Consider the following 25,219-nt stretch of genomic DNA (forward strand, 5'->3'; position numbering starts at 1 on the left):
CCGATCACACTTCTGTGGCTGAACAGTTTTATGAATATTGTAGCTACATTTAGTTTCTCATTTGTCCTGTAAACTTTGATCTTTAGTTTGTTGATATAAAGACAACATGTGAGTTGCTGGATATGGATAAATAATAGTTGTTTGAAAATAGACCTTTAGATTGGCAATTTGTTTAGTAACATGTTCATTATAATATTAAGATACAAAAGATACACAAACACTTTGTCCCTGTTGAAGCCCGGACTTTGCTGAAAACAAAGGTTTGTGGATGAGCTCCATGTTCTCATTGTTGACATCTTACTTTGATTTCTTCACTTTTGGTCAATAGCTACTTTTGTACGTTGCAGTGAAGTCAGAACATGATTATTTGGGGAGACTTCAAATTAAATATTGTCAATCTGTCATATTAAAAATGCTTTTCCATGTTTAGGAGTCAGAATCTTGTTTGTGCAACTTAATTGTTGTGTTACAACTTTACAATACCAACGCAGCACACATGAATCATAGTAATCATTAAAATATCATTGTGGATGTTTCCATTCACAAGTTTCTCAGCATTCATATATAATGTTCTTGATTCTGATTTTGAAATGATTACATGAATTTAAAGACGTGATACAATTACTTTCTGCTGTGATTTTGCAGGATAATTTCACTTTTATTCTTGTTTTGCTCTTCAACAAAACTTCTAATATTCCAGAAGTCCTGCTCTTTTTGTTAATCCACACATATGCGTCTCTTTTCAGTAACAGCCCTATAAATACTGTGTTCACAGTTGTCACAGAGCCTTAATGAACGTCACCTCAACTGTAGATGTTAGGGGACAAAATGAATGAGGAAATATGTGTCTATGAACAGAAGCACAGCTCACTTCCATCATTATATTTCATTAATGACGAACATGAAGTTTAGGTAAAATATCTCTTTGTGAGAAAAGTCATTCCTGGATTAGCAGAATATTTGTGATTTGACCACTGCAGAGGTTTGTGCATGAGTTTATCTTTTATTTTGAGAAGGACAATAATGGCAAATCTAAATCTGAGGAAATCTTTCTTCATTATAAAAAACAAGAAAAGGCTTTTGGAAGAAGGACTTACAAACAATGAGAATGAAATACGCTGTTACTTGATCATTAAATCATCGACTTAATTATTCTAAGAATAAAGGTCAAAACATGTCCAATAAGTTTTTAATGTAGTGACACCTCGTATAATAATATTCACAAGATATGGTTTCACATAAAACAGTCTGAAGGTGAAGCTGAGCTTCTGAAGGGGTTGGATGTACTTTGTAAAGTTACTCGTCTTTTGAATGATACACTTCAACCTTTAACTCCACAAAGCCTCTGACACAACGTTGGACAACATCAGTGGAGTTCCTCTTTAACACAGTTTCCTGATGCTGCTGTCTCTGTGTACTGTCTTGTCTTGTGCAGCACTTCTAAACTCTGTCCTGGTGTACAGATGATCTCCAGTCTGTGCAGCACTTTCACTGTTTACAACCAGTCTTTAGTGTTTATGTGATGAACTGGATTGAGTTCTTCACTTAAAATGACACCAGTCAGACACCATGAGTACATTAAATATAAAGATTCAAATAGTTGTGTAATCTGGAGCTGTAAACGCTTTATTTGACTCCTTGTATTAATGTTTCAGTTTTCTTTGAGCTGTTTCATCATTAAGATTAGTGTGTGGGGGGGGCGATTATTGAGGACGTTACTATAACGTAACATCCACCACGTTTACTACAACTTGTACAGATTAGGGTTTTATTCATTAATAAGTGCTTCTGAAACAACAATCAAGAGTTTATTTGTCGTAGTTGTTTCTTAACATAAAGAGATTCTTCACGACTTCAGATTTGTTAAAGGTATCTTTTAGGTTTCAGGGAGCAGTGAGGCTGTTCATCGACACTAAATACTTTCTCAATGTATTTTATTTGTATTTATTTTATTCCTAACTTGATGAATACATATGATCAGAGTCATGGATCATCATGATGTTGTGACAAATAGACAGCAACAGAAAGATCCTCATTGAAAGGCAGATACACAGATGGTCCACAGGGGGCGCTGTCACACGGCTGACTTCTCTGTGAAGGTGAACTCAGTGATAAACTCAGGTACTGATCAGCAGTGAGCAGGAAGAACTTTAGTCAAGTTCAAACCTCGATGTCACAAACAATATACATTGTCTGGGTAACAGATTTGACACATGTTGTTTTGTTTGTGTAATAACCACAAATAATAATGTGTCAGTTGAAGAAGTGAGAACAAATTATCTGAGTTTTGTTATTGAACCTAAAGTCAATAAGCTTTTATAAAGTGCTTCAACAACACGAAGTGAGGATTGAAACAGAGTACAAACAGTGCTGAAGAGAGAGCAAAATGTAAAACAGCATCAGGTGTCCAAACATCAACACAGGTGTTACTTTTCTCTTGTTCAAGCACTTTCCAGCGTCCACAGCTCCACATCAGTTCAGACAGCTGATCTGATGTTGTGTTTAAGAAGCTCTCTCACTCTTTCTGCTTTGCTTTTATTTCTTATTGCTGTCATTTCAAAGTCAAACTTGGAGCTCAAATATTGTTTCATGGAAACTTTTGTGTGTTATTATATTGTGTGTGCTGATAGTCGGCCTAATGTGAGCTAAGACCAGTGTGTAGGTCTGTACTGACACTAAACAAAAACACCTTAACATACGTACACATGAAGAACAGACCTTATTGGATATGAACTTCAAAAAGGATATGTTCCCCTCCCTCTCATTTAATAACAGATGGTTTGATTGCACACAAGTCTGTTTAAAATCACAGATAACAGCAGTCCACACTGAGAAACTGAACTGCTGCATCAACTGCAGGTCTGACCCCCAGGGGGAGCACCTCACCACATGTACTCACTGTGACTCAGTGAAAACACACTTGGATTTGTTGTTTGCTGTGGATGTTTTGATCAGGACTGTTTTTAATGGCAGGGCAGCCTCACAGAACACAAGAGCAATAAGACACAACTGCATCCCCTCAGACTGCATCTGATGTGTAGCTGACAGTGACCTCTGACCTCCCAGAACATTAAGACTTCTGCACATTACATCAGCCTACAAATCCTCAGTGGTGGAAATTATTACATCAAACTTCGATTCTAACTGAAATTCCTTAACTTAAATGATATAAACACAAAATAGTTAGAAAGTAAAATGATGTATGAAGAGTTATTTTACGTTTACACGTCATCTCATAAATGTCAAATAAAACATGATCTTATCTCCTAACGCTGACCCTGATGTTCATAGTTTACATGTACTTAACAATTACTTAATAATCATGTAATAATGATAACAAAACAGGAATACGACAATACAACGACATTAAGATGGTAGTTCCTGATATTAAAAACAATATAAAATAATGCTCTTATTTTGACCTTCTTTTATATTGTTTTTGATATCAGGGAGCGCCATCGTAATTTCGCTCTATTGTTGTTTTCTTATCCAGCAACAAATCTTGCAGCAACACAAGATGCAAACAAGCAGGCCAATGAAAAGCAGTGTATGAGTAGCCTGTAAACGATGGCATATGGGCATAGATACATAGATACTTTATTCATTAATTAGGGAAATGTAGGCATCCAGGAGCTTAACAGACATGACATAAAGCATTAAACTGGGGGCAGCATGTTTTATGAAATGTATTTATTTCACTTTAAATGAACTCAAATTAGAATTTTTAAAACAAATGTAGAAGTTTCCATTTAATAGACACATGTGCTTTGTGTGTACCATTTCCTTCACAATAACATTAGCCCAGGCTGTTAGAGCATCATTTATACCAACACGTGATGAAAGTATTACCATGACGCACAAACACACATAAACGTCAGAATATACATACATTAGATTTTCTGTATATACAAAAACAGGATTCAGTTCGTGGGTTTGGACAGTTTAGTCTAATATTGATTTTACCGTCCTGGATCCTTTACAAAAGATGTTTTTGGATATTTCATTTTCTTAAAACACACACACACACGTCATTATTACCTCAAAGATAAAAGTATTTTTGCCTTAGAAACATAGAGGAAGCATTAACATCTCCAAATTGAAGCTGATATTTCAACACATTTAAAATTCTTCTAGGTTTCTGGTCCTTTTCTAGTGTTCATGGCTAGATGTATGTAAAGTATGTAAATGGTGGGAGGCCAACATGATAGAACAGCTATATCACTTTAAAGTCAAATAAATATCACAACAAACATGTTTAGACTGAGCAAAAGCCCCTTTCAGAAAGTTCTCGCTGATATCCCAGCAGAACAGAAAGTATTATTACTATTTGAGAAAAACAGTGAGAGCAGGCAAGTTTCTCTCTGGATCTGTGGGGAAAAAACAACCTCTAAAAGTAAAAGATTCTACAGATTTATCACTATGTCTGCTTGAACAGGAAGATATTCACTCTTGAAAGCCCATCCAAGATATCAAAAGACAGGTTTGTTGGTTCAGTATCAATCTTCAACAGCAGTGTACGTCATTCTTCTTTACTTGTCTTTCTATAAGTGGTACAAGTGGATAGTTATTATTTAGGGATGCAAAACAACCAGGGATATAATAAAATAGAAGTGGAAAAGTGGTTCATTTATGTGAACGCATTCAGAATTATGAGCTTTGTAGTATTTTAAAATGTAACATTACCTTCTCTTGTGGACCAGCCTCATCTGAGCCTGTGTACAGTCAGAAGACACAAAGTCATGTACAGAAATCATACATTTAAATATCTTAATGTAATTCTTTACATAGTGTACAGTGTTTAGTCCAGACAATTATTAACTTCAGAAATGATTATTATTACCGTAGCCAAGGCATTCTTTCTGGATTATTTGTTACCTGAGCTGGTGAAGGTCCAAGACACAAACTTGATAAGACCGTAAAGCACCAGCGCTACACCGACCATTGCCATTGAGTCCTCAATGGAGGGAGTACTGAAACCTGAGAAGACAAAAGAACAGAATTCAAGTCTTAATTGATTCCCATTTAAATGACTTGTATCGTTGTTATCAAGCTTAATGAAAATAATTCATTTAACCTTCAACAATCAACCTTTAAGAGTGACATATTCCACCAGAGCCATCATATATATTAGGTGTGTTAAAATAATCTTATCTCCATTGAAATGTTATTTTTAAAGAGGATAAGCTTTGCCATTCATGAGTATGTTTTTACCAAGCTGCTATGCTGAAGTGCCAAAAACGGCAACTTGAGGCTGGCCCCAAAAGGGAGTCGATCCCAATAGACCCCCATGTTAAAATGCCCAACTTTACACCAGAAATAAACATGTTTACAACCTGGTACAAAAACGGTGTTCATTTTTATATAACGCACCTGTTTGAATTATATAAAGCCTTAAAGTTATGCATAATTAAGGGCGTGGCAGCTTTGAGCCACAGGTGTGTACCATCACAGGTGGCTATCCGCTAGCTGTCTGCTGCGTCACCGCCTCATCTCCATCAACGATCCACCTCTTTACCTAATTTTGGATTAGCCGGGAGTTAGGCCGTGTTATCACGGCGAAGATGGCGATGGCTGAAGCCACTCACTTTGAGCTTCACAACAGCTCTTCAGAAACCAATAAATGAAGACGTGGAGACTACGTTCATATTTATGGTCTATGGTTTTTTACTGGCCCACAGCATAAAATTACCGTAATCTAGCTCAGTGAGCACCAGTCACTTTACAGCATCTGTCAAAGTCATAAATGATGACTTGAAATGTATATCATTATAACCAAAATCCCAAACAATGGACTTACATCACACTATCAGTTTTACATTTATATATCTGCCTCTGCTAATTCACCCATTAATATCTTGGCAATGTGCAGAAAAATCCTTATCTGGCCTCTGTCTCGTTATGGAATAAAAAGATCAAAACCATTGTCGCCAAAAGAGCTTCATAAATGTCTAAAACAACAAAAGTATTCCACATTACCGATGACATTGAGGGTTACGCTGGCCCGTCGTGTTCCTCCAAGATGGACAGCCACACAGGTGACCTCCCCTCCTCTGCCCAGGTCCAGCTTCGTTGTGTCAAGCTCCAGCCGGGTGCTCTGGCTATAGGTTCCATCCCAGGCCTGCCTGTGGCCTGTTACGCTGCCTGATCCCAGAGGCCTGGACTTCCCATCGGTGCCTTTAAACTCCCAGCTCAGTTCCAGGGAGAGGGGGGCAAAGCCAGACGCCTCACACTGGACAGTCAAAGTCTGGCCGTGAACAGCGAGGGGCAGAGCGGACGGGTAAATGGAGAGGGATGGAGGTTCTAGGTCGAAGGAGGAACGAATGGAAGAGCAAAGAAAAGAGGAACGACAATAAGAGAAAGTTAATCAAAATAATCTGGTTCCCAATTAAATCTGGGTTATTCAGGACCTTACTATGTGCTGTTATATTTTCTAACAGAATCATTTGTTTATTTCAGTTATTTGACAGCAGACACTAAACAATTACAGGCTTCATGTGACTGCCAACATTGACAGTCACTGATTAATAGTTAGAGATAGAACTTTCTTTGAGAGCAGAGGCCAAGGGTTAGAAGAATAATCTCACAATTAACATTTTTAAGCATGCAGGTATGTTTTAAAACACACAACAAGAAGTACAATCTTTTCCCTCACCTACAACCTCAAGCTCCACCGCCACCTGAGCCACAAGGTACGGCAGATACACCGTACAAATATACATCCCGGAGTGGCGCACTTTAGCCTCCTGCAGGATCAGAGACGCATTTCCTTTCCTGTGCAAACCCTCGAAGTCCAGTGTGGCCCCTTCCTCTTGTGTATCAGCCAAGCGGTCCGTTTTCCCGTCGTAGGCCAGAACCAAACGTCCGTCGCCTCTGAATTGGTAGCGCCACTCTACGGCAAACCCCGACCCGGATAGAGGTGAAGGGGGGTAGGCCCAGAAGCCACAATCCAGTAGCACTGGTTCCCCGAGTCTGGACTGCACTGAGACGGTTTTACTGGTCACACTGAGGATCACTGAGGAAACAGACAGTGAGGAGGTGAGACTCAAACTACCACATATGACTGACATTAGATTAACTTTTGTCATTTTTGACCATCTTAATTATAGATGTGTGTGTATCTCTAAATGGTAGCAGCCATGTGGTGGGGGGTCCTGGGTAACAATCATCATCTGGTCTTTGGTGTCATAAATCATTACCATTGGGCTCTTGGGCTGCTGTTGGAGCACGCGTGATAGTGGAAATGGCCAGCTGTTTGTTGAGGCCCTGAATGGAAGTTGAAAACCAATCAGCTTGCAGGTATATGGGGCTTAAGGCGGAGTCCGTGAGTGGAGCAACCCATTTGAGGGTGGAGGGCTGCGGCAAGAAGGGGTTGATCTCACAATGGGGCTTGTTGACAGAGCCTCTTGGAGGGTTCAGAGAGCGGTGGCAGAGAGTGGCAGCTGGGTCTGAGGAAAGAGGAGTCCGAAGGGTAACATTTGTCATTGTATCAGTAGATCAGAGATGCTCGCTTTGCTTATATGTAAAAGAAATGGAATTTGACAAGAGAATGTTAACTTGATCTGAAGACGGAGATGATTGAGAGATACATATTAGGCCTGTTTAAAAATAATAAAACATTTATTTTCTGATAAATACCTAATTAATTATGGAATCTCTAGCTGACACATTTTATTTAAAGTCTAGAAAACATAAATTAAGACATGAAGCAACACCAAACCCATATCTACAGTGTACAATGTAATGTTTAACAAAGAAACTTTGTACTGAATCAGTAAAAAGGCAGAATAAAAACTACAGGATGCAGATAATGCATAACCTGGATCAGGACATCTGAATCACTAATCCCATCTCTGATTTTTCCAGCAATTCAAACATTTAAAGGTCACACATTGTAAAAAGTGAGATTTCCATGTCTTTAATCGTCAGGACTTCCTAAAGGTTGTGATGAAACAACTACACAATATATAGGTAAGGTAGAGAGTGCCGTTACAGTTATTCCCCGGCTGCAAAGATGGTGCATAGACGCCAAGATCGAAGACACGAAAGAACAGGAAACAGTGAACTATCAGAGAAGACTGGACATTTTTGTGAAGGGGCTTAAAGAGACAGGCACTAAAACGGAGCGTTTCAGACAGAGGATGAATACAGGTATATTCAAACAGACAGTATGAAAAAAATGATGCGTTTTTTGAACATTAAAGCATGTAAACAAGCTCTAGTAGAAACACAAAATACAAGTACGAACCTGAAAATTAGCCTAATATGTAACCTTTAAATTAAACAACATGGTAATTCAGTCAGTTTTGAGGATAGAGAACACAAGCTTGCTATATTTGTGTATCCATTCAATGTTTCCCATTTTCTTCGTATGAAGGAAGACTCTCTTCTAACTAAAGTGATCAGAAGGAGACAGATAGCCCTTGTCAGAAAAAACACTAATAGACTGAAATTTAGATAAAGTAACTTCCAGTGGGGAAACCCATAAATGTTCACCTCTTAATAACAATTGTAAGTAAAGGTATCCTCATACTGGATATTAACTACATGTGAATGCATGCAATTCAGAGAGACATGATGAAAAAGTGCAATGATGCTCAACGTATAATAATGATTTTACATCTCTGGAGACGTATAACATACCTTAAACTAAGACTGCTGACTCACAATGAACGAGATGGAAGAGCATGGACCCAATGAACAGACACAATGAACGAGCATGGACCCAAACACATGCAGAAATAAACCTTGTGCATCCTGTTCAGTGTGTCACTTTGAACTAACCGGTAATAAAGTAAACTCTGTCGGGGTTGATGTCAGATGGAGCCTGTTGGGACTCTGCAGAGTGGCTGTAGGCGTCTGTTCTGATGTGAAGCAGAGATTTTTCCTGGCTTGTAGCTGCAGCTAAACCTCCTCCTCGACCCGCTTTCTCCTGCACAAACCAGCACTCCAACACTGGACAGCTGCTGCTGCTGGCTTTAGACAGTAGATTCAACAAGGAATACACAATATTAAAAATGTTTTAAAGCACTGTGAAACAGGTGCGATTACACTATATTCTGATATTATAGTCCATAGCTGTTTGTATTCTTCAGTGGCAACACTACAACATTTCCCTAATATTTACCAATACATCATTGCATGTTGCATATCCTTCCCAAACTTATTACACAACCAATCCACTAAATAGGGCATGTAGCACTAGTTAATGTCATAGGAAATACCAAATGCAGAAGCAGTTATGACAAGCATTAAGGCATTGTAGGAATTAAAATCTAACAGACAAAAATACAAGTAAAACTGTGACTCTCCTCAGGGAACCATATACATTGTGGTTGACTGAAGTGTCTTGCTTTCATTTTGATCATTTCTACTGCTTTCTTTTGTCAGTGTTTGGACTTTGTACACGAAATATGAACAAAATGTGCAGTAGCCTATTCTCTAGAAAGTCTTAAAAACGTTCAGACTAAGTCTCTGTGTATTATTATGTAGTATGGATTTTAATTGTCTCAATTGTTGCCCTTTTAAAACCACTGGGTTTTAGTCAAGCACACCAATCTCCTCTTAGAAATATACAGTAGTTTAACATAATCTATGTTAAAGTTAAAAGTATAGGCTACTTTAGACATTATATTAGGTGGCTGGATTTTGTGCTAAGTTCGACATATGTTTTACAAATAATCACATATTACAATATGTAATAGCCTGAAATGTAAAGTTAAAGTCGTTTTGCACACTGCAATCCTCCATTGTCAAATTATTATAGTAACATTAGAAAGCTGTTTGACTATATTTGGATTTTCCTAAAATGATTAATGACTCTTAAGTATACTCAAATGTCAGAAATGTGCTTCAATTCACTATATCCTATGCACATTAACATTAACTTTGCCCATTTGTTCCACGCGTTTGGGTCACTTAATTACACCAGTAAACATGCATCCGGGCTACAGTACATGTAGTTATACTGCATGTGCATACAAGTACACTAGTTCGTGTATGTAGCCAGCAGCAGAGCAAAAATATCGATGTATATGTTTTTAAATATTGACAGATATTAGCGTAACTTTACCTTTGATGAAGCAGATAACAGCAACCAGGGACAGCTTGTAGATTGACTTACTTCTGTAAGTCATGATTGTATGTCTTTCCTTTGCTGTCAGGTACTCTTTGCTGCTATCGTACGAACAAAACACGAGTTTAGATTATCTGTTTTTCCCCTTTACTCTGGGTTTATTTTACTTTCACTTTCACGTACACCGATCCGTCAAGTTAGCCATAAAAACACAAGTTCCGGTAATAGTTTCAAAATAAAGCCACCAGTACCAACGTTGAGCGACCTCAAAAGTCACGTTATATCTGAAAATAAAATTAACTTGAAACTCAAAGACAAACCTTTACCAGAAGTTGAAAGCAAACACTCGCTAAATCTAGCGACTTTCCAAACCCTCTTGGTGACAAAAGCTACTAGCGAAAAATCTAGCGACTTTTTCTAGTGTTTTTGGAGACTTTCTGGTGTTTTTGGAGACTTTCTGGTGTTTTGGAGACTTTTGGAGACTTTCTGGTGTTTTTGGAGACTTTTGGAGACTTTCTGGTGTTTTTGGAGACTTTCTGGTGTTTTGGAGACTTTTGGAGACTTTCTGGTGTTTTGGAGACTTTCTGGTGTTTTTGGAGACTTTCTGGTGTTTTGGAGACTTTTGGAGACTTTCAGGTGTTTTTGGAGACTTTCTGGTGTTTTGGAGACTTTTGGAGACTTTCAGGTGTTTTGGAGACTTTCTGGTGTTTTGGAGACTTTTGGAGACTTTCTGGTGTTTTTGGAGACTTTTGGAGACTTTCTGGTGTTTTGGAGACTTTCTGGTGTTTTTGGAGACTTTCTGGTGTTTTTGGAGACTTTCTGGTGTTTTTGGAGAGTTTCTGGTGTTTTGGAGACTTTCTGGTGTTTTGGAGACTCTGACGTGAAGCACGTATCGTCTGCAGTTACTGTCCTCAACGAGCAGCGGGTGCTGCCGTGAACCCTCCGCCGTCCTGAAGCTCTCACAGGCGGTCAGTGTCACAGTAGCCTCGCGCAGCAGCTGCAGCCAGAGCAGAGAGGAGACCCGCACTCTCCGCGTCCAGACGGCAAATGAATCGCGCATGCGCACAGCCGACGCTGATATGAAAATGTAAATGCTTCTTCACTGTCTCACTAAAATAAAGAATAATAATTTGTAGTTCTAAACATATGCTTTTTAGTCACTTTTTGTCTCTCCCTGGACGTTATTCCTCTCTCCTACAGCCTCCATTACAATTACATGCAAATGATCAATTATGCAAATCATTTAGCGATTTCTAGCGACTTTTTGGCAGCCAATAGCGACTCTCCTTACCGAGGAGTTGGCAACACTGCAAACACTGCCTGAGTTGGAGACTGAGAGCCTCGGTTGAACAGTACAATGACAAGTTCTCCAGCTCTACAGGGAGATGGCGCTACACACTAATCCTCCAGGATTTCTGAACGTGCCCCTCTGTCTTCCTGTAGCCTGCTCTTTCTTTGCTTCCTTGGTACATTTATCTGCGAAACATGTCCTGCTCCTGAGAATGAACATAACTCCGGTTGTTTGGAGTGTGTGCATAACGGGTGTGTGTGCATCTTGACTCCTTTAATTATTTTAAACAGGTCAGGCTGCAAACGTTCAGAGGAATCCACTCTGTGAGAACAGAGGTCAGATTAGGACAAGAGAAAAATGAACAGTCATGAATGGACCAGGATACTCACACATACACTCTTTGTTTTTATCTACCTCACAGCAAGATGAGCAACGAGAACTCAATTTAATACACATCAAGGTCACAACCCTCATATCAAGAGGGAAAGCATGTTTTTATGTGCTTTAAACATGCACATTTTGTTTTATGATAAGTAAAAATAACGTCCTGTTCAATATAGTACCCAAAATAGTGATTGTCCTTTTTGTGCTGGAGTTTCCTATAGATTTAATGCCATTGTACACACTTCATTTATGACTTGTCAGTCATATATTATCGACATTTTACTTCTGTTCGTCTGATCTCTGATTGTTTTTCCTGCAGAAAATATTTTCTTTGACACAATGTGGCAAAACAAGGAGGACGAGAAGCTTCGATGGCCTGGCAGGGACAAATGACATAACAACCATTGACCGCTCTTTCTTCCTTTGTGTGCCAAAATTACAAATCCTGCCAGAGCTGTGTGTCACACACCAACACAGAAACGAAACCTACCAGACTCATCAGATGATTTCTCAGAAACAGTACAGAGGGATGTGCTGTTTGTGCCCAGTGGAGGAGCTCTAACACTGTTACTGAGTCCTGAAAAGGCAACTATCATTAATGCCACTGGCCTACATTCATAGCTGCACTTTAAACCTGGCTTAGTTTGGTGATCTACCTCATATATGAGGAATAGAAACAGAGACATAAGAAAGTTGTTAATCAAGTTGCATTCTGGGTTCAATGTGAGTCACTGCCTCTGCCTGTTCGACGATGATTTAATTGTTTTAATATGTTATCTGGAGACTTTCATTCCTGTGTTTATAAAACAATTAAAAGCCCCAAATTAAAACACATGTCTTCTTATATTCTTGATCTACTGTAAAATAATAAAGCATGTGAGTAAAGTGTAATGGAAAAATGCTGCATTGCTTAAATTCCTTTACTGTTTTTGTATTTCCCCTGTCCTCTTTTAACATATGGTACGGGCTGAGGGACCTTTTTCTATGTCCAAGGTGTTGATGGTAGGGGGAAGCAGTACATTAGTAAGGAGACGGTGGGGCTGTGTTCGACAGACAAATGTCCAAACTGATTAACTATTGTCTCAACAGTGTATTTACCTTGCCCTATTCCTGACCCCTCAGGTGTATAAAGATGAGACCTTCACACAGTATCATTGTTTGACAGTTCTTCGTGCTGTATGCTCTGATCCCTTCTGCAGAAAGCCTTCTTTATAATAAGATACTTAAAGACAAACTTTGTATCTTTTGATCATCTTTGTTAATAGAATTTCCACGACAAAATAATCCAATATTGATGCCCAATTTGCCCTGCAGTGACTGCCAGGTGAGAGAGAGAGCGTGTTTGTGTGTCTGCATTCAAAACATCAGAGGAAGACTCAAAATGGCAGCACACAGGTTCTCAGAGTTAAGGGTGTGGTACAGGGACAACGTGCACTGTCATGTATTTGCGGAAGTCATACCGTGTGCATATAAGCTTAGGAACTTTACAAAACCACACAGCGCTGTGTCTTGCAGATCTTTGGATTCATGTCAGATTAAAAAAGAATAATTCTGACAATGCAGTCAGAGCTCTGCTTAGTTAGGTGTTGATTCCTCATTCTCCTGTGAGAAACGGCTCATAAACACAATCAATCATTTCACTATACAAGCAGTAGAACATAACACAATGTTGTACTTCAGAAGCTTCACTAACACATTACATTACCGTTCATTACAGTTCATTTTTTACATTAACATTAACACATTAAATAGCAAAATGACTGATTTCAAAGATTTCACAAATTTCAAATGTGAGACAGACATATAGATATAATTGTTTTTTTCATGCCATAGTCCAGTTATGCAAATTATTGCTTCATTTCCTACACTGCAACTTATTTAATCTAGTTTTAAACAATGAACTTGGGTGTCCATGATGATCTAAATGCTGTTTGGAAGGCTGAAATGTATCTCTGAATATTTGTAAAGTGAAGATAATAAATGTCAACACAACGTATTTGCCTGAGGTGAAGTGTAACCATCATATACCAAAGGGTCAGCAGTGGATGCTTCACCCTTTTTCCAATGTCTCTGAGTTGTTAGCAGTTCCTCATCTCTAAACTTCTCAGACGGTTGATTTAAATAACTGTTTAAGGCTCAAAGAGATACAACTATCCAATATTTCACAAACAAAGCAAAGATTAGAGAAAGGTCTTCAAAATACAATACAACCATGCAGCATAACTGTGCTTACTATCTTCCCCCTCCCCCATCAATCATCGCAGGATCCCCCAGATATATGTGACCCTTTGGAAGGGGACAGAGCCCTGGGTTGGGAACCACAGAATGAAACAACCCAAGTCTTTATGATGAAGCAGATAAATCAAGTGGACCTGCTGCAGCAGTAAAATGCTGCTTACACATTCATACATCAGTATTAGCAATAATGTATCATATCAATACATATCACTCACAGGGGTCATACTTTTACTTTTGATCATTTAAGAACATTTAGCTGATAATACTTTGACTTTACTTGATTAAAGTATTTTACTTCTTCCACCACTGCTGTGACTACTTCTCCAGAGGTGTGTTCAGGACAAGTCACAACATGAAACCTAAATGCTTTAAACATTTCTAGAAAGATGTGAAATGACGTCAAGAAAACATATATTGTATCACAACTTTACTACAATTGTACATTGTCTTTAGCAAACCTGTACTTCATTAAGTCACACCACATAAGTAATATTATGATTAGGACAATATACAGTATATATATGCATACTGTGTATATATATATATATATGTTAAATGAAACGTTCCCATGTTTTGTTTATTCGTGAGGCTTTTATTAACCAACCAGATTGTGTAATTGACTTCACCCAGCAGGGACTCCCGGGAGCTTAACTGTGTATTTGGCCATTTAGCTGTGCTGAGTATTTATTAAGCTGCCTACCGACATATATCACCTGATACCAAGCTAAGCATCAGTACATGATGTATTTTTCACTTGAGTAACTACTTTGTATATTTCTCTAAAACCAGAGCAAATAATAATTCATGACTTTGAGGTTTTCCTGAATGAATCAGGAGTTTGTTGTCTTTTAGGTTCATAATCTGTCTTTGATCTGTTTTGAAAGATAATGATGTTTATTTCTAGCTGAGAGTCTGAAGGGTTGTGGGATGTTTTAAGCTTCTCAGCGAAGCTCAAAGTCACTTCTGGTTCTTGTGTTGGGTTAAGTGTGAAAGTCAAATGAAGTTACTCTGCTTTTTCATTCCTTTTGATCTTTTGTTTTGCTTTTCAATAACGTTTCCAATATTCCACATTTCTGTCTTTTTGTGATTCCACGTGTCCGATCACACTTCTGTGGCTGAACAGTTTTATGAATATTGTAGCTACATTTAGTTTCTCATTTGTCCTGTAAACTTTGATCTTTAGTTTGTTGATATAAAGACAACATGTGAGTTGCTGGATATGGATAAATAATAGTTGTTTGAAAATAGACCTTTAGATTGGCAATTTGTTTAGTAACATGTTCATTATAATATTAAGATACAAAAGATACACAAACACTTTGTCCCTGTTGAAGCCCGGACTTTGCTGAAAACAAAGGTTTGTGGATGAGCTCCATGTTCTCATTGTTGACATCTTACTTTGATTTCTTCACTTTTGGTCAATAGCTACTTTTGTGGAACCTAAAGTCAATAAGCTTTTATAAAGTGCTTCAACAACACGAAGTGAGGATTGAAACAGAGTACAAACAGTGCTGAAGAGAGAGCAAAATGTAAAACAGCATCAGGTGTTCAAACATCAACACAGGTGTTACTTTTCTCTTGTTCAAGCACTTTCCAGCGTCCACAGCTCCACATCAGTTCAGACAGCTGATCTGATGTTGTGTTTAAGAAGCTCTCTCACTCTTTCTGCTTTGCTTTTATTTATTGTTGCTGTCATTTCAAAGTTATCAACTGCAGGTCTGACCCCCAGGGGGAGCACCTCACCACATGTACTCACTGTGACTCAGTGAAAACACACTTGGATTTGTTGTTTGCTGTGGATGTTTTGATCAGGACTGTTTTTAATGGCAGGGCAGCCTCACAGAACACAAGAGCAATAAGACACAACTGCATCCCCTCAGACTGCATCTGATGTGTAGCTGACAGTGACCTCTGACCTCCCAGAACATTAAGACTTCTGCACATTACATCAGCCTACAAATCCTCAGTGGTGGAGGAAGTATTCAGATCCTTTACTCAGTAAAAGTACACTACACCATAAAATACTCCAAAATAAAAATAAGTCCTGCATTGAGAATGTTACTCAAGTAAAAGTATTAAAGTTAAATCAGGAAAATGTTCATAAAATAATAATAATTAAAAGGAAAAGCAGCAAATCTTCACATTTGAGAATCTGTAACTATGAAACGTTTTACCAAAACAAAATGTCACAATTATCAAAGTTGTTGCCAATTAATTTTCTGTCAAACCACTAATTGTTTCAGGTGTACTTAAATATAATGTTGGATAGTTTAACATCAAAACATCCTATTTTACAAGTTCTTCAAATGTTTTGTGTGTAAAAATCTTAATTTAAATGAAATAGTAAACTTAAGTTACTATTAAGTAAAAAGTACAATGTTTCCTTTGAGAAGGTGGAGTAGAAGTATAAAGTGGCACAGAAGGAAAATACTCAAGTAAAGTTAAGTACCTCAAATGTGTACTTAATAAAGTACTTCAGTAAATGTACTTCGTTACAGTCCACCACTGCAAATCATTACACAAGATCTGATCAGCATAATACTGCTTTCATATTGAACAAAGGAGAAAGCAGAATAAAGTCTCGCATGTGTCCATCCTGTTACAGGCTCAATAACATCTCTTTACTTTCACTTTCGTTAATAACCTCAGCGGGACAGTTTCACCAGGTTACAAGTGACGTTGATGCTCACACTGAATTCCCATTGGCTCAGATGGAGCTTGAATTTAACCCCCTTCTTGTCTCGCCCTCATTTCAGCCATGTTCACGAGCTGGAAGGACGGTGTCTTTTCCTCTGGATAAAGAAACATGTTATCCTCGGATGATTTGAAGATGAAGATGTGGATGTTTCTCCTCCTCCTGGGAACAGGCCCACATGGCGCGGCCGCACGTGAGTTGAGACTTTTTATTTATATATTTATTTTTAAAGTTGGTTGATTGTAAAAGAAGAAATGCTTCATGTCTTTATAAACCATCAGTGTATGGTTCTTTTGACAGTCGTTAAGTTCCAGGAAATGTTAGAAAAGTAACGAACCCATCATGTTAAAGTTCACGTGAGTTAATCCTTTCTGTGCAGCTCATTGATCGATCCCTCGGGTTTGTTGAATTGTCGCTAAAACGAATAGCCTATATGTGTTTTAGTAAAAGGTAGAAGTGATTTTCCCTCTCCTGTCTTTTATTTGGGCCATTATTCTCTAACCTCAGGACCATGGAGACCGACAGCTGATGGATCTTAATGCTAACATGGCAGCTTGTCTCCGCAGCGCAAAACAGTCCAGTGCACTCAGATAACTAAAGAAAACACAAGAACAAGTCGAAACTGTTCACAACTATATTTAGTGCACTTGATTGTTTCACTCTTGAAGATGTTCATGACCGTTTTATATACATATATGTTATTGTTTTTATTCATGAGGCATAGCTAACATGTCCACAGTCTGAACGACGTCACTATGCTTCATCTGAACACCTCTACAGGCTGCTGTGTAGCTTTTACATTTCTATTTCTACAAGTCAGTAGATGGCGTTGTTTTCCTGCTGAAGACAAACTACTTCCTGCTTTGTTGCTACACTATTTAATATCATGTAACTTCATAATTATATCATTTCTCATTAAATATCTTTTCTCAATCACATCAAAGTTCCCAACACAACATATAAACAGACATCTGTAACCAAGTAATACATATTTCATATTTATACTAATATCAGCCTGAAATATATACTGCTTAGGTATTTGGTCTACGTGACAGAATTAGATTTATACTTGGACAGATTTGTAAAGTTATTTTTCAGTGCAGTTGAAGAGGAATATGATCGACATGCTTCAGACAGCAGACTGCTGAACATTTACTCTGCTCACACTTTAAATCTCATGTGGAATAAACTTTAGTATCAGGACACAGAAATGAAACATTAGTTCATGGTGGAGGCAATGTTTGAATTTAACAGAGATATTAGATTTAATTAGTAAAAGATCATCTTTTAATCTGATATAACTGATATTAATAGAAACTGTAGAACATGTCTACATGAGAGATCAAATATTACTTAACAAAACCTTCCTAAATATAAAGATGTGTCTAATAACATTTTTCTGAGCTTGCTATAAAAATTCAGAAGATTTAGTTTCACACACAATATTTGTTATTAAAGATATTGGGAGTTCAAGTTAAATGTAATTCTTCAGTTGACATAAATCAAGATGTATGAAAGTGAGGAACACAAGGGACTTGGTCTTTCTTTGTTTTATTCAAATAAAAGAAAAACTTAGAATCAAACAAACAGCAAAGAAAAGAGCAAAACAAAACTTCCAGCCGTATAAGTGCTGCGAACTTTAGCTTCAAGAAACTCAGAGATCAGATTTGTAATTCAAACCTTCAGGAAGAAGAAACTTAAGTTGTTATTGGTCACAATTTATAAAACATAAAATAGAGATCATAAGGGACGAAATATAATCAAAGAGCAAATGTTTCTATCTGTTGAATACAGAAATAAAATCCAGCGTATATATTCTGCTCAGAGGTTTGTGATCTCAGACGTCAAAGTGATCTGATAATGAGGCGTGTAAACTGCTGATGATGCGTCCTGAAGAAGAAATGACCACGAACTGCAAACTAAACTGGAGCTTCAGGTCACAGTGAGATATCCAGCTCACACTTTCAATCAGGACGCCTGTTTCTACAAACTGCTTTCTATCTAAGAACGTCAGATACACGACTGCCTGATCTAAAGAGTTCACTCTTTTATGTGTTATATCATAATAAATACACATTTCAAGACACATTCATCAGAAATATTAAAGTAAAGAGTTTCTGGAGCAATAAATGTATTTATGCATATTTCTGTATTTACTGACGACAGAGATTAGTAGGATCTTGAATGCACTGTCGTTCTTTTTTAATCTGTGTGTTCGGGGAAATAACAATGTTCAGTGATTTATAAAACTGTGATATAAAAAGTGAATTTACTTTTTGTTACAGTGACTCACTCTCTGAAGTATTTCTACACTTCGTCTTCTGGAGTCCCAAACTTCCCAGAGTATGTGATTGTTGGGTTGGTTGATGAAGTTCAGATGTATCACTAGTGACAGTAACACCAAGAGAGCAGAACCCAAACAGGACTGGATGAGCAGAGTCATAGAAGATGATCCTCAGTACTGGGACAGGAACACTGAGGATCTGTGTGAATGACCAGCAGGTCAGCAAAAACAACATTGAAGTTGCAAAGCAGCGCTTCAACCAAACTGGAGGTTTGTTCATGTTTCACTTTCTACTGACAAAATGTTGTTTATATTTTCATCCTGTATTTTAGTCAACAGATGTTACCACACACACACACACACACACACACACACACACACACACACACACACACACACACACACACCACTCTTCATCTGAGTGTGTATTCACGTGTATTAAACAGTTTGATGACTTTTCTTGTCTGAAACACAGTCAATAGAAACATTAGTGAGACTGAGACGACAGGATGCTGCTATACTACACTGATCCAGAGTTTCTGTCCATCCCATAATAACCAGCAGACATTATTAACACTTTGTCTGATGAGATGAGAATAACTCTCCTGAAGTGCCCACAGTGAGGTGGTCCATAATAACTCTGCTGCAGGAAGCTGTTTCTCACAGCAGTTTTACATCCCACAGCTGATAGAGGAACATTACTGCCTGGTTTCTTAAACTACGGCGCAGGACTGTAAACGGGACGCAGGCTGCTTCTGCTGGGTCCTCATCTGAGAGGAGGAGCAGTGTGTTTTATAAAGCTGGCTGACAGGACGACATGGTGAACGTCTCATTCAGATCACAGGTTTAAACAGTGTAACAGCACGACGCCACAGTACTGACCACAGCGTGTCCATCCCATAATAAACAGAGACAGTGCTGAAACAAGAAGTCCATTCATCCGTTCATCAACACAAACTTTAGTGACAACTATTTAGATAATCAGATAAGAGTTTAAGTCTTTTATTTAAGCAAAGTAACCAAACATCTTTTAGTTCTAGTTTCTCAAATATGAGGATTTTCTGCTTTTCTGTTTTATATGATTTTATATGAAATACTGTTCAGTGTTCAGACAAAAGAAGCAATTAGAAGATTTCAGCTTCGCCTCTGGGAACTTGTGATGGACCTTTTCTTTATTTCTTGACATTTTAAAATGTAAACAATTCTTTGATGAATCAGACAAATATTCATTCCATAATCATTAATGACAAGAATAATGAGTTCAAACACTAAATATGAAGCAGAGCAACAGGTTAGATGAACTGTTCTGATACACAGTGTGTCCATCCCATAATACACATAAAGTGCAGAAACTGTTTATCAATTAGTTGATCAACAGAATCTTAACTGACAACATTTTGATCATCAAATAATCCTTCAAGTCTTTTATTTAAGTACCAAACATTTGATATATTATTTTAAATTCTCTTCAGTGTTGGCAGTTTTCTGTCATTTTAAAACCAGTAAATGGTTAATTAATAAATCATTGATGATTAATAATCCTCTGTCTGTCTGTCTGTCTGTCTGTCTGTCTGTCTGTCTCTCTGTCTGTCTGTCTGTCTCTCTGTCTGTCTGTCTGTCTGTCTGTCTGTCTGTCTGTCTGTCTGTCTGTCTGTCTGTCTGTCTGTCTGTCTGTCTCTCTGTCTGTCTGTCTGTCTGTCTCTCTGTCTGTCTGTCTGTCTGCCTGTCTGTCTCTGTCTGTCTGTCTGCCTGTCTGTCTGTCTGTGTCTCTTTCTGTCTGTCTGTCTGTGTCTCTTTCTGTCTGTCTGTCTGTCTGTCTGTCTGTCTGTCTGTCTGTCTGTGTGTCTTTCTGTCTGTCTCTCTCTGTCTGTCTGCCTGTCTGTCTGTCTCTCTCTCTGTCTGTCTGTCTGTCTCTGTCTGCCTGTCTGTCTGTCTTCTTGTCTGTCTGCCTGTCTCTCTGTCTGTCTCTCTGCCTGTCTGTCTCTCTCTGTCTGTCTGCCTGTCTGTCTGTCTCTCTCTCTGTCTGTCTGTCTGTCTGTCTGTCTCTCTGTCTGTCTCTGTCTGTCTGTCTCTCTGTCTGTCTGTCTCTCTGTCTGTCTCTCTGTCTGTCTGTCTCTCTCTCTCTCTCTCTCTCTCTCTGTCTCTCTCCTCTCTCTCTCCCCCCCCCTCTCTCAGGTGTCCACATCTTCCAGTGGATGTACGGCTGTGAATGGGACGATGAGACCGATGATGTTAAAGGTTTCTTACAGTATGGTTATGATGGAGAAGACTTCATATCATTTGACCTGAAGACAGAAACATGGATCGCTCCAGAACAACAGGCTGTCATTCACCAAACACAAGTGGGATCATAACAAAGCTTTAATAGCACAGACAAACACTACCTCACCCAGGTGTGTCCTGAGTGGCTGAAGAAGTATGTGCACTATGGGAGCAGCTCTCTGCTGAGATCAGGTAGATCACATGAGCTGATGTAGTTTCATGGACACAACAATGTTAATATGTCTTCTGTGTTTCTCACTAACAGTAACATTACAATACATGTCAACAACATACAACATCTTCTTTTTCTCTCATGTTCTCACCCTCCTCATCTCTCCCTCCCTCTCCCCTTCACCCATTTCCTCTGTCAGCTTCTGCTGCTCATGTATCACCACTCTTTCCCTCCATGTTCTCTCTTTCTCTCTGCTGCACTTTGATGTTCTGTCTTACTGTCTTTCCCTCACTCACTGCTCTCCTCCCTTTCTGATCTATCTCACCCTCTCACCTCTCTTTATCTGTCTTCCCTTCTGTCCCTCCCTTCTCTTCTCTATTACACTGCAGTGAGGTTTACAACACATTATTAATACATTGCATCAAACAGGAGTGATGATATTATAAACATTAAACAATAATAAAGAAGCTATAAACTGTCTCTCTCTGCAGACCTCCCCTCAGTGTCTCTCCTCCAGAAGTCTCCCTCCTCTCCAGTCAGCTGCCACGCTACAGGTTTCTACCCTCGCAGAGCCGAGATGTTCTGGAGGAAAGATGGAGAGGAGCTTCATGAGAACGTGGAGCGCGGAGAGATCCTCCCCAACCACGACGGATCCTTCCAGATGAGTGTTGACCTGAACGTTTCATCAGTCCCAGCTGAAGACTGGAGGAGGTACGACTGTGTGTTTCAGCTCTATGGTGTGAAGCACGACATCACCACCAGACTGGACAAAGCAGCGATCAGGAGCAACGAAGGTAAGACTTGTATCAGAAGTGGTGAAGCTCTAACAGTCCTGCAGTTCGTGTATTTCTACGTGTGTTGGATCAGAAGTTTTGTTTCCTGAAATTGTTTTGGTGTCGAGTTTCTTTCATCTAGTTTTTGCACATGAACACTTTTTACATTTATGACCAAGATGTATTTAGTGCTGCCTGTTCACTGTTTACTTTGCTTTGATTGATACAGAAAATGATCAATAATGAAACATACGAAACACAATGTTATTAAAAGAAATTGGTTTCTTTTTTTACCACCTTTTGTAAATGAATTTGACTTTTTAAATCACAGTTCAGAGATCATAGACACTGTTTTGACTGAACTACTGCTCAGTTTTACAAGATGAGTAGATAAAAATGATTTAATAACTGGACGGATGTATTTATCTGTCAGTAAATAAATCAGAATAAAGTTTATTGGTCTAGTTTTCTTATAGTTACTGTAAAAACATTATATTCTGATTGTCAGAAGCTCATTGGACCAAATAGCAACACAGACACACAGCTAAACAAAGACAACCAAGCTAGACAAGGATACTCGAGCATAGACGCAGTAATTATGTACAAGTATAAAAGATGACATGGACAACAGCAGCAGGACAAACAAACATCTGTACACAGGATGGGGTTCTGTTGTCACGTGATTCTTCTCTTCTAACCTGCTTCATCTCTTCAGGTTTGTGACTCTTTGTGTTGTTTAGCGTCCACAGAGAAGCTCGTCATCATTTACATCCTTGTTGCTGTGGCGGCTCTCGCTCTCGTCCTCCTCGCTGTGATTGGATTCATGTGCTACAAAAAGAAGAATGGTGAGAGAGCAGAACAGAAACTTTGTCTCCTTTGTTTGTTGTCAGTATTTAGATGTTAGGCTCTGAGTTGAAGCTTTTATCTGGATCGTGAACGTGAAGCTTCAACAGTCAGCGGTGTGAGGCTCAGAGCCACAGGGTCACGATGATATGAGGGAATTCATATTTAAGATGATTCATTATATGTTGATATTTCATCATGTTTGCTTCCATCCTTCATATATTATGTTTAAAGACGCTTCACTTTGTATTTCACAGTAGAGAGGAGTCGCACAGTTCTCCACTGTTGTGGATAGTGTTTGGGACTTTCTAGGTTTAATCGGATTAATCTTTGTTTTGTCCCGTTTATATTTTGTACCGGGGACAGTGGATGAATAAATCCTTTGTTCTCTTTGCTCTTCATTTCAGCCAAATGCCCTCCGTCTCCTGACAGCAGATCTGAGGCCTCTGAGAAACTGAATCCAGACTCTCAGTGATGAACACAGCAGCCTGCACACAGTGAGGTGCTTCATATGGGACATGAACTATTCACACCTGTTGTTGAACAAAGCCGCCCTAAACTATGTGCAGAAGACCCGTCTGTGATCCTTTATCCGCTGTGACACCTCTGTGACACGTTGTAGCTGCAAAGAACATCTTTCACATTTTCTATAACACGGAGGGAAACTGTTTTGTATGAAGTGAGATGCTTTCAGAAGCCTTCACATCAGCAGGTCAGATAAAGTGTTAAACTCAAATATTAACTTTAGACAAACCGTGACCACTTTATTTAAATAGTGTCAAACCAAATACAAACAAATAATGTTACTTCAGAAGCACAGAAGTTAAATACTTACTAAACACTTAAACCACTGAATTATGGATATTTGAGGTCTAAATGTTGTAAATATTTGGCTTTGAGGAATTGAACTCTTTTAACATTTATGGTAAAATATTGTGTTTTCTCTTTTTGACATTTTGTGTCTTTAGGTTCTTGGTTAAATATTGCCCTGGATCAAGGAGCTGTGCCCCCACCTTCTCCTCCGTAAGCTGGGAATCCTTTGGTTATTCATCATCATATCATAAACTCATCATATTGGGGTTTGTAATCTATTAGTAGATGCTCATTGATTAAATGGTGTTCAAGAACATTAAAAACAAATGTCTGTACTTCATACGCATGGACGGTAAATACTTGTTTTACAAAAAGATGAAACTACTGAATTTTCCATGTGGTTACGACGACATCTCTTAAAGCCAGCCCTATGTACACACATCCTCCACTATAAGCATCAGTACTCCATGTACTTTACACTCGTGTGAATAGTTTGTAGAGCAAATAATAATTCATGACTTTGAGGTTTTCCTGAATGAATCAGGAGTTTGTTGTCTTTTAGGTTCATAATCTGTCTTTGATCTGTTTTGAAAGATAATGATGTTTATTTCTAGCTGAGAGTCTGAAGGGTTGTGGGATGTTTTAAGCTTCTCAGCGAAGCTCAAAGTCACTTCTGGTTCTTGTGTTGGGTTAAGTGTGAAAGTCAAATGAAGTTACTCTGCTTTTTCATTCCTTTTGATCTTTTGTTTTGCTTTTCAATAAAGTTTCCAATATTCCACATTTCTGTCTTTTTGTGATTCCACGTGTCCGATCACACTTCTGTGGCTGAACAGTTTTATGAATATTGTAGCTACATTTAGTTTCTCATTTGTCCTGTAAACTTTGATCTTTAGTTTGTTGATATAAAGACAACATGTGAGTTGCTGGATATGGATAAATAATAGTTGTTTGAAAATAGACCTTTAGATTGGCAATTTGTTTAGTAACATGTTCATTATAATATTAAGATACAAAAGATACACAAACACTTTGTCCCTGTTGAAGCCCGGACTTTGCTGAAAACAAAGGTTTGTGGATGAGCTCCATGTTCTCATTGTTGACATCTTACTTTGATTTCTTCACTTTTGGTCAATAGCTACTTTTGTGGAACCTAAAGTCAATAAGCTTTTATAAAGTGCTTCAACAACACGAAGTGAGGATTGAAACAGAGTACAAACAGTGCTGAAGAGAGAGCAAAATGTAAAACAGCATTAGGTGTTCAAACATCAACACAGGTGTTACTTTTCTCTTGTTCAAGCACTTTCCAGCGTCCAAAACACCTTAACATACGTACACATGAAGAACAGACCTTATAGGATATGTTCCCCTCTCTCTCAGTTAATAACAGATGGT

At 38.4% G+C, this 25,219-nt stretch overlaps 1 protein-coding gene, 2 long non-coding RNA genes and 1 pseudogene across 6 annotated transcripts; 2 read left to right on the top strand and 2 right to left on the bottom strand.

Annotated features, from left to right (window-relative positions):
- Positions 1-1,917: 1,917 nt before the first annotated feature.
- On the bottom strand, positions 1,918-15,649 carry LOC115015925 (uncharacterized). The gene is made up of 2 exons (XR_003833041.1): positions 15,426-15,649; positions 1,918-2,299 (listed from the first exon to the last, which is right to left on the bottom strand). It is a non-coding gene; the product is annotated as an uncharacterized LOC115015925 (long non-coding RNA).
- Positions 3,576-10,613, bottom strand: LOC115015922 (tapasin-like). 4 transcript variants are annotated; one of them, XM_029443572.1, is made up of 8 exons: positions 10,070-10,613; positions 8,782-8,973; positions 7,197-7,445; positions 6,653-7,012; positions 5,977-6,300; positions 4,876-4,977; positions 4,684-4,712; positions 3,576-4,541 (listed from the first exon to the last, which is right to left on the bottom strand). In XM_029443572.1, the coding sequence occupies exons 1-8, from the start codon at positions 10,131-10,133 to the stop codon at positions 4,530-4,532; spliced, it is 1,332 nt and encodes a 443-aa protein (XP_029299432.1). In that variant the 5' UTR covers positions 10,134-10,613; the 3' UTR covers positions 3,576-4,529. The 4 variants fall into 4 exon arrangements, with proteins under 4 accessions (XP_029299432.1, XP_029299431.1, XP_029299430.1 ...); XM_029443571.1 differs by lacking the exon at positions 3,576-4,541 and having other exon boundaries at positions 4,590-4,712; positions 10,070-10,170; positions 10,393-10,613; XM_029443570.1 differs by lacking the exon at positions 3,576-4,541 and having other exon boundaries at positions 4,590-4,712; positions 10,070-10,173; positions 10,393-10,613.
- On the top strand, positions 10,885-12,729 carry LOC115015926 (uncharacterized). Its single transcript, XR_003833042.1, has 2 exons — positions 10,885-11,159; positions 12,067-12,729. It is a non-coding gene; the product is annotated as an uncharacterized LOC115015926 (long non-coding RNA).
- Positions 15,650-16,800: 1,151 nt separating the features above from the next.
- LOC115015923 (class I histocompatibility antigen, F10 alpha chain-like) lies at positions 16,801-24,167 on the top strand (annotated as a pseudogene).
- Positions 24,168-25,219: the final 1,052 nt, after the last annotated feature.

The sequence above is a fragment of the Cottoperca gobio genome, chromosome 11 (assembly GCF_900634415.1).
Source record: "Cottoperca gobio chromosome 11, fCotGob3.1, whole genome shotgun sequence".
In the NCBI taxonomy this organism is placed as follows: Eukaryota; Metazoa; Chordata; class Actinopteri; order Perciformes; family Bovichtidae; genus Cottoperca; species Cottoperca gobio.

Bases quoted from the DNA above. Each gene is read 5' to 3' on its own strand.
- LOC115015922 (XM_029443571.1), bottom strand. From the start codon at position 10,133: ATGACTTACAGAAGTAAGTCAATCTACAAGCTGTCCCTGGTTGCTGTT. The intron at 7,446-8,781 runs GTTAGTTCAAAG...CTCTTTCCTCAG, and splicing joins CAGAGTTTACTTTATTACCG to ACCCAGCTGCCACTCTCTGC. The intron at 7,013-7,196 runs GTAATGATTTAT...CTGTTTCCTCAG, and splicing joins AGCAGCCCAAGAGCCCAATG to TGATCCTCAGTGTGACCAGT.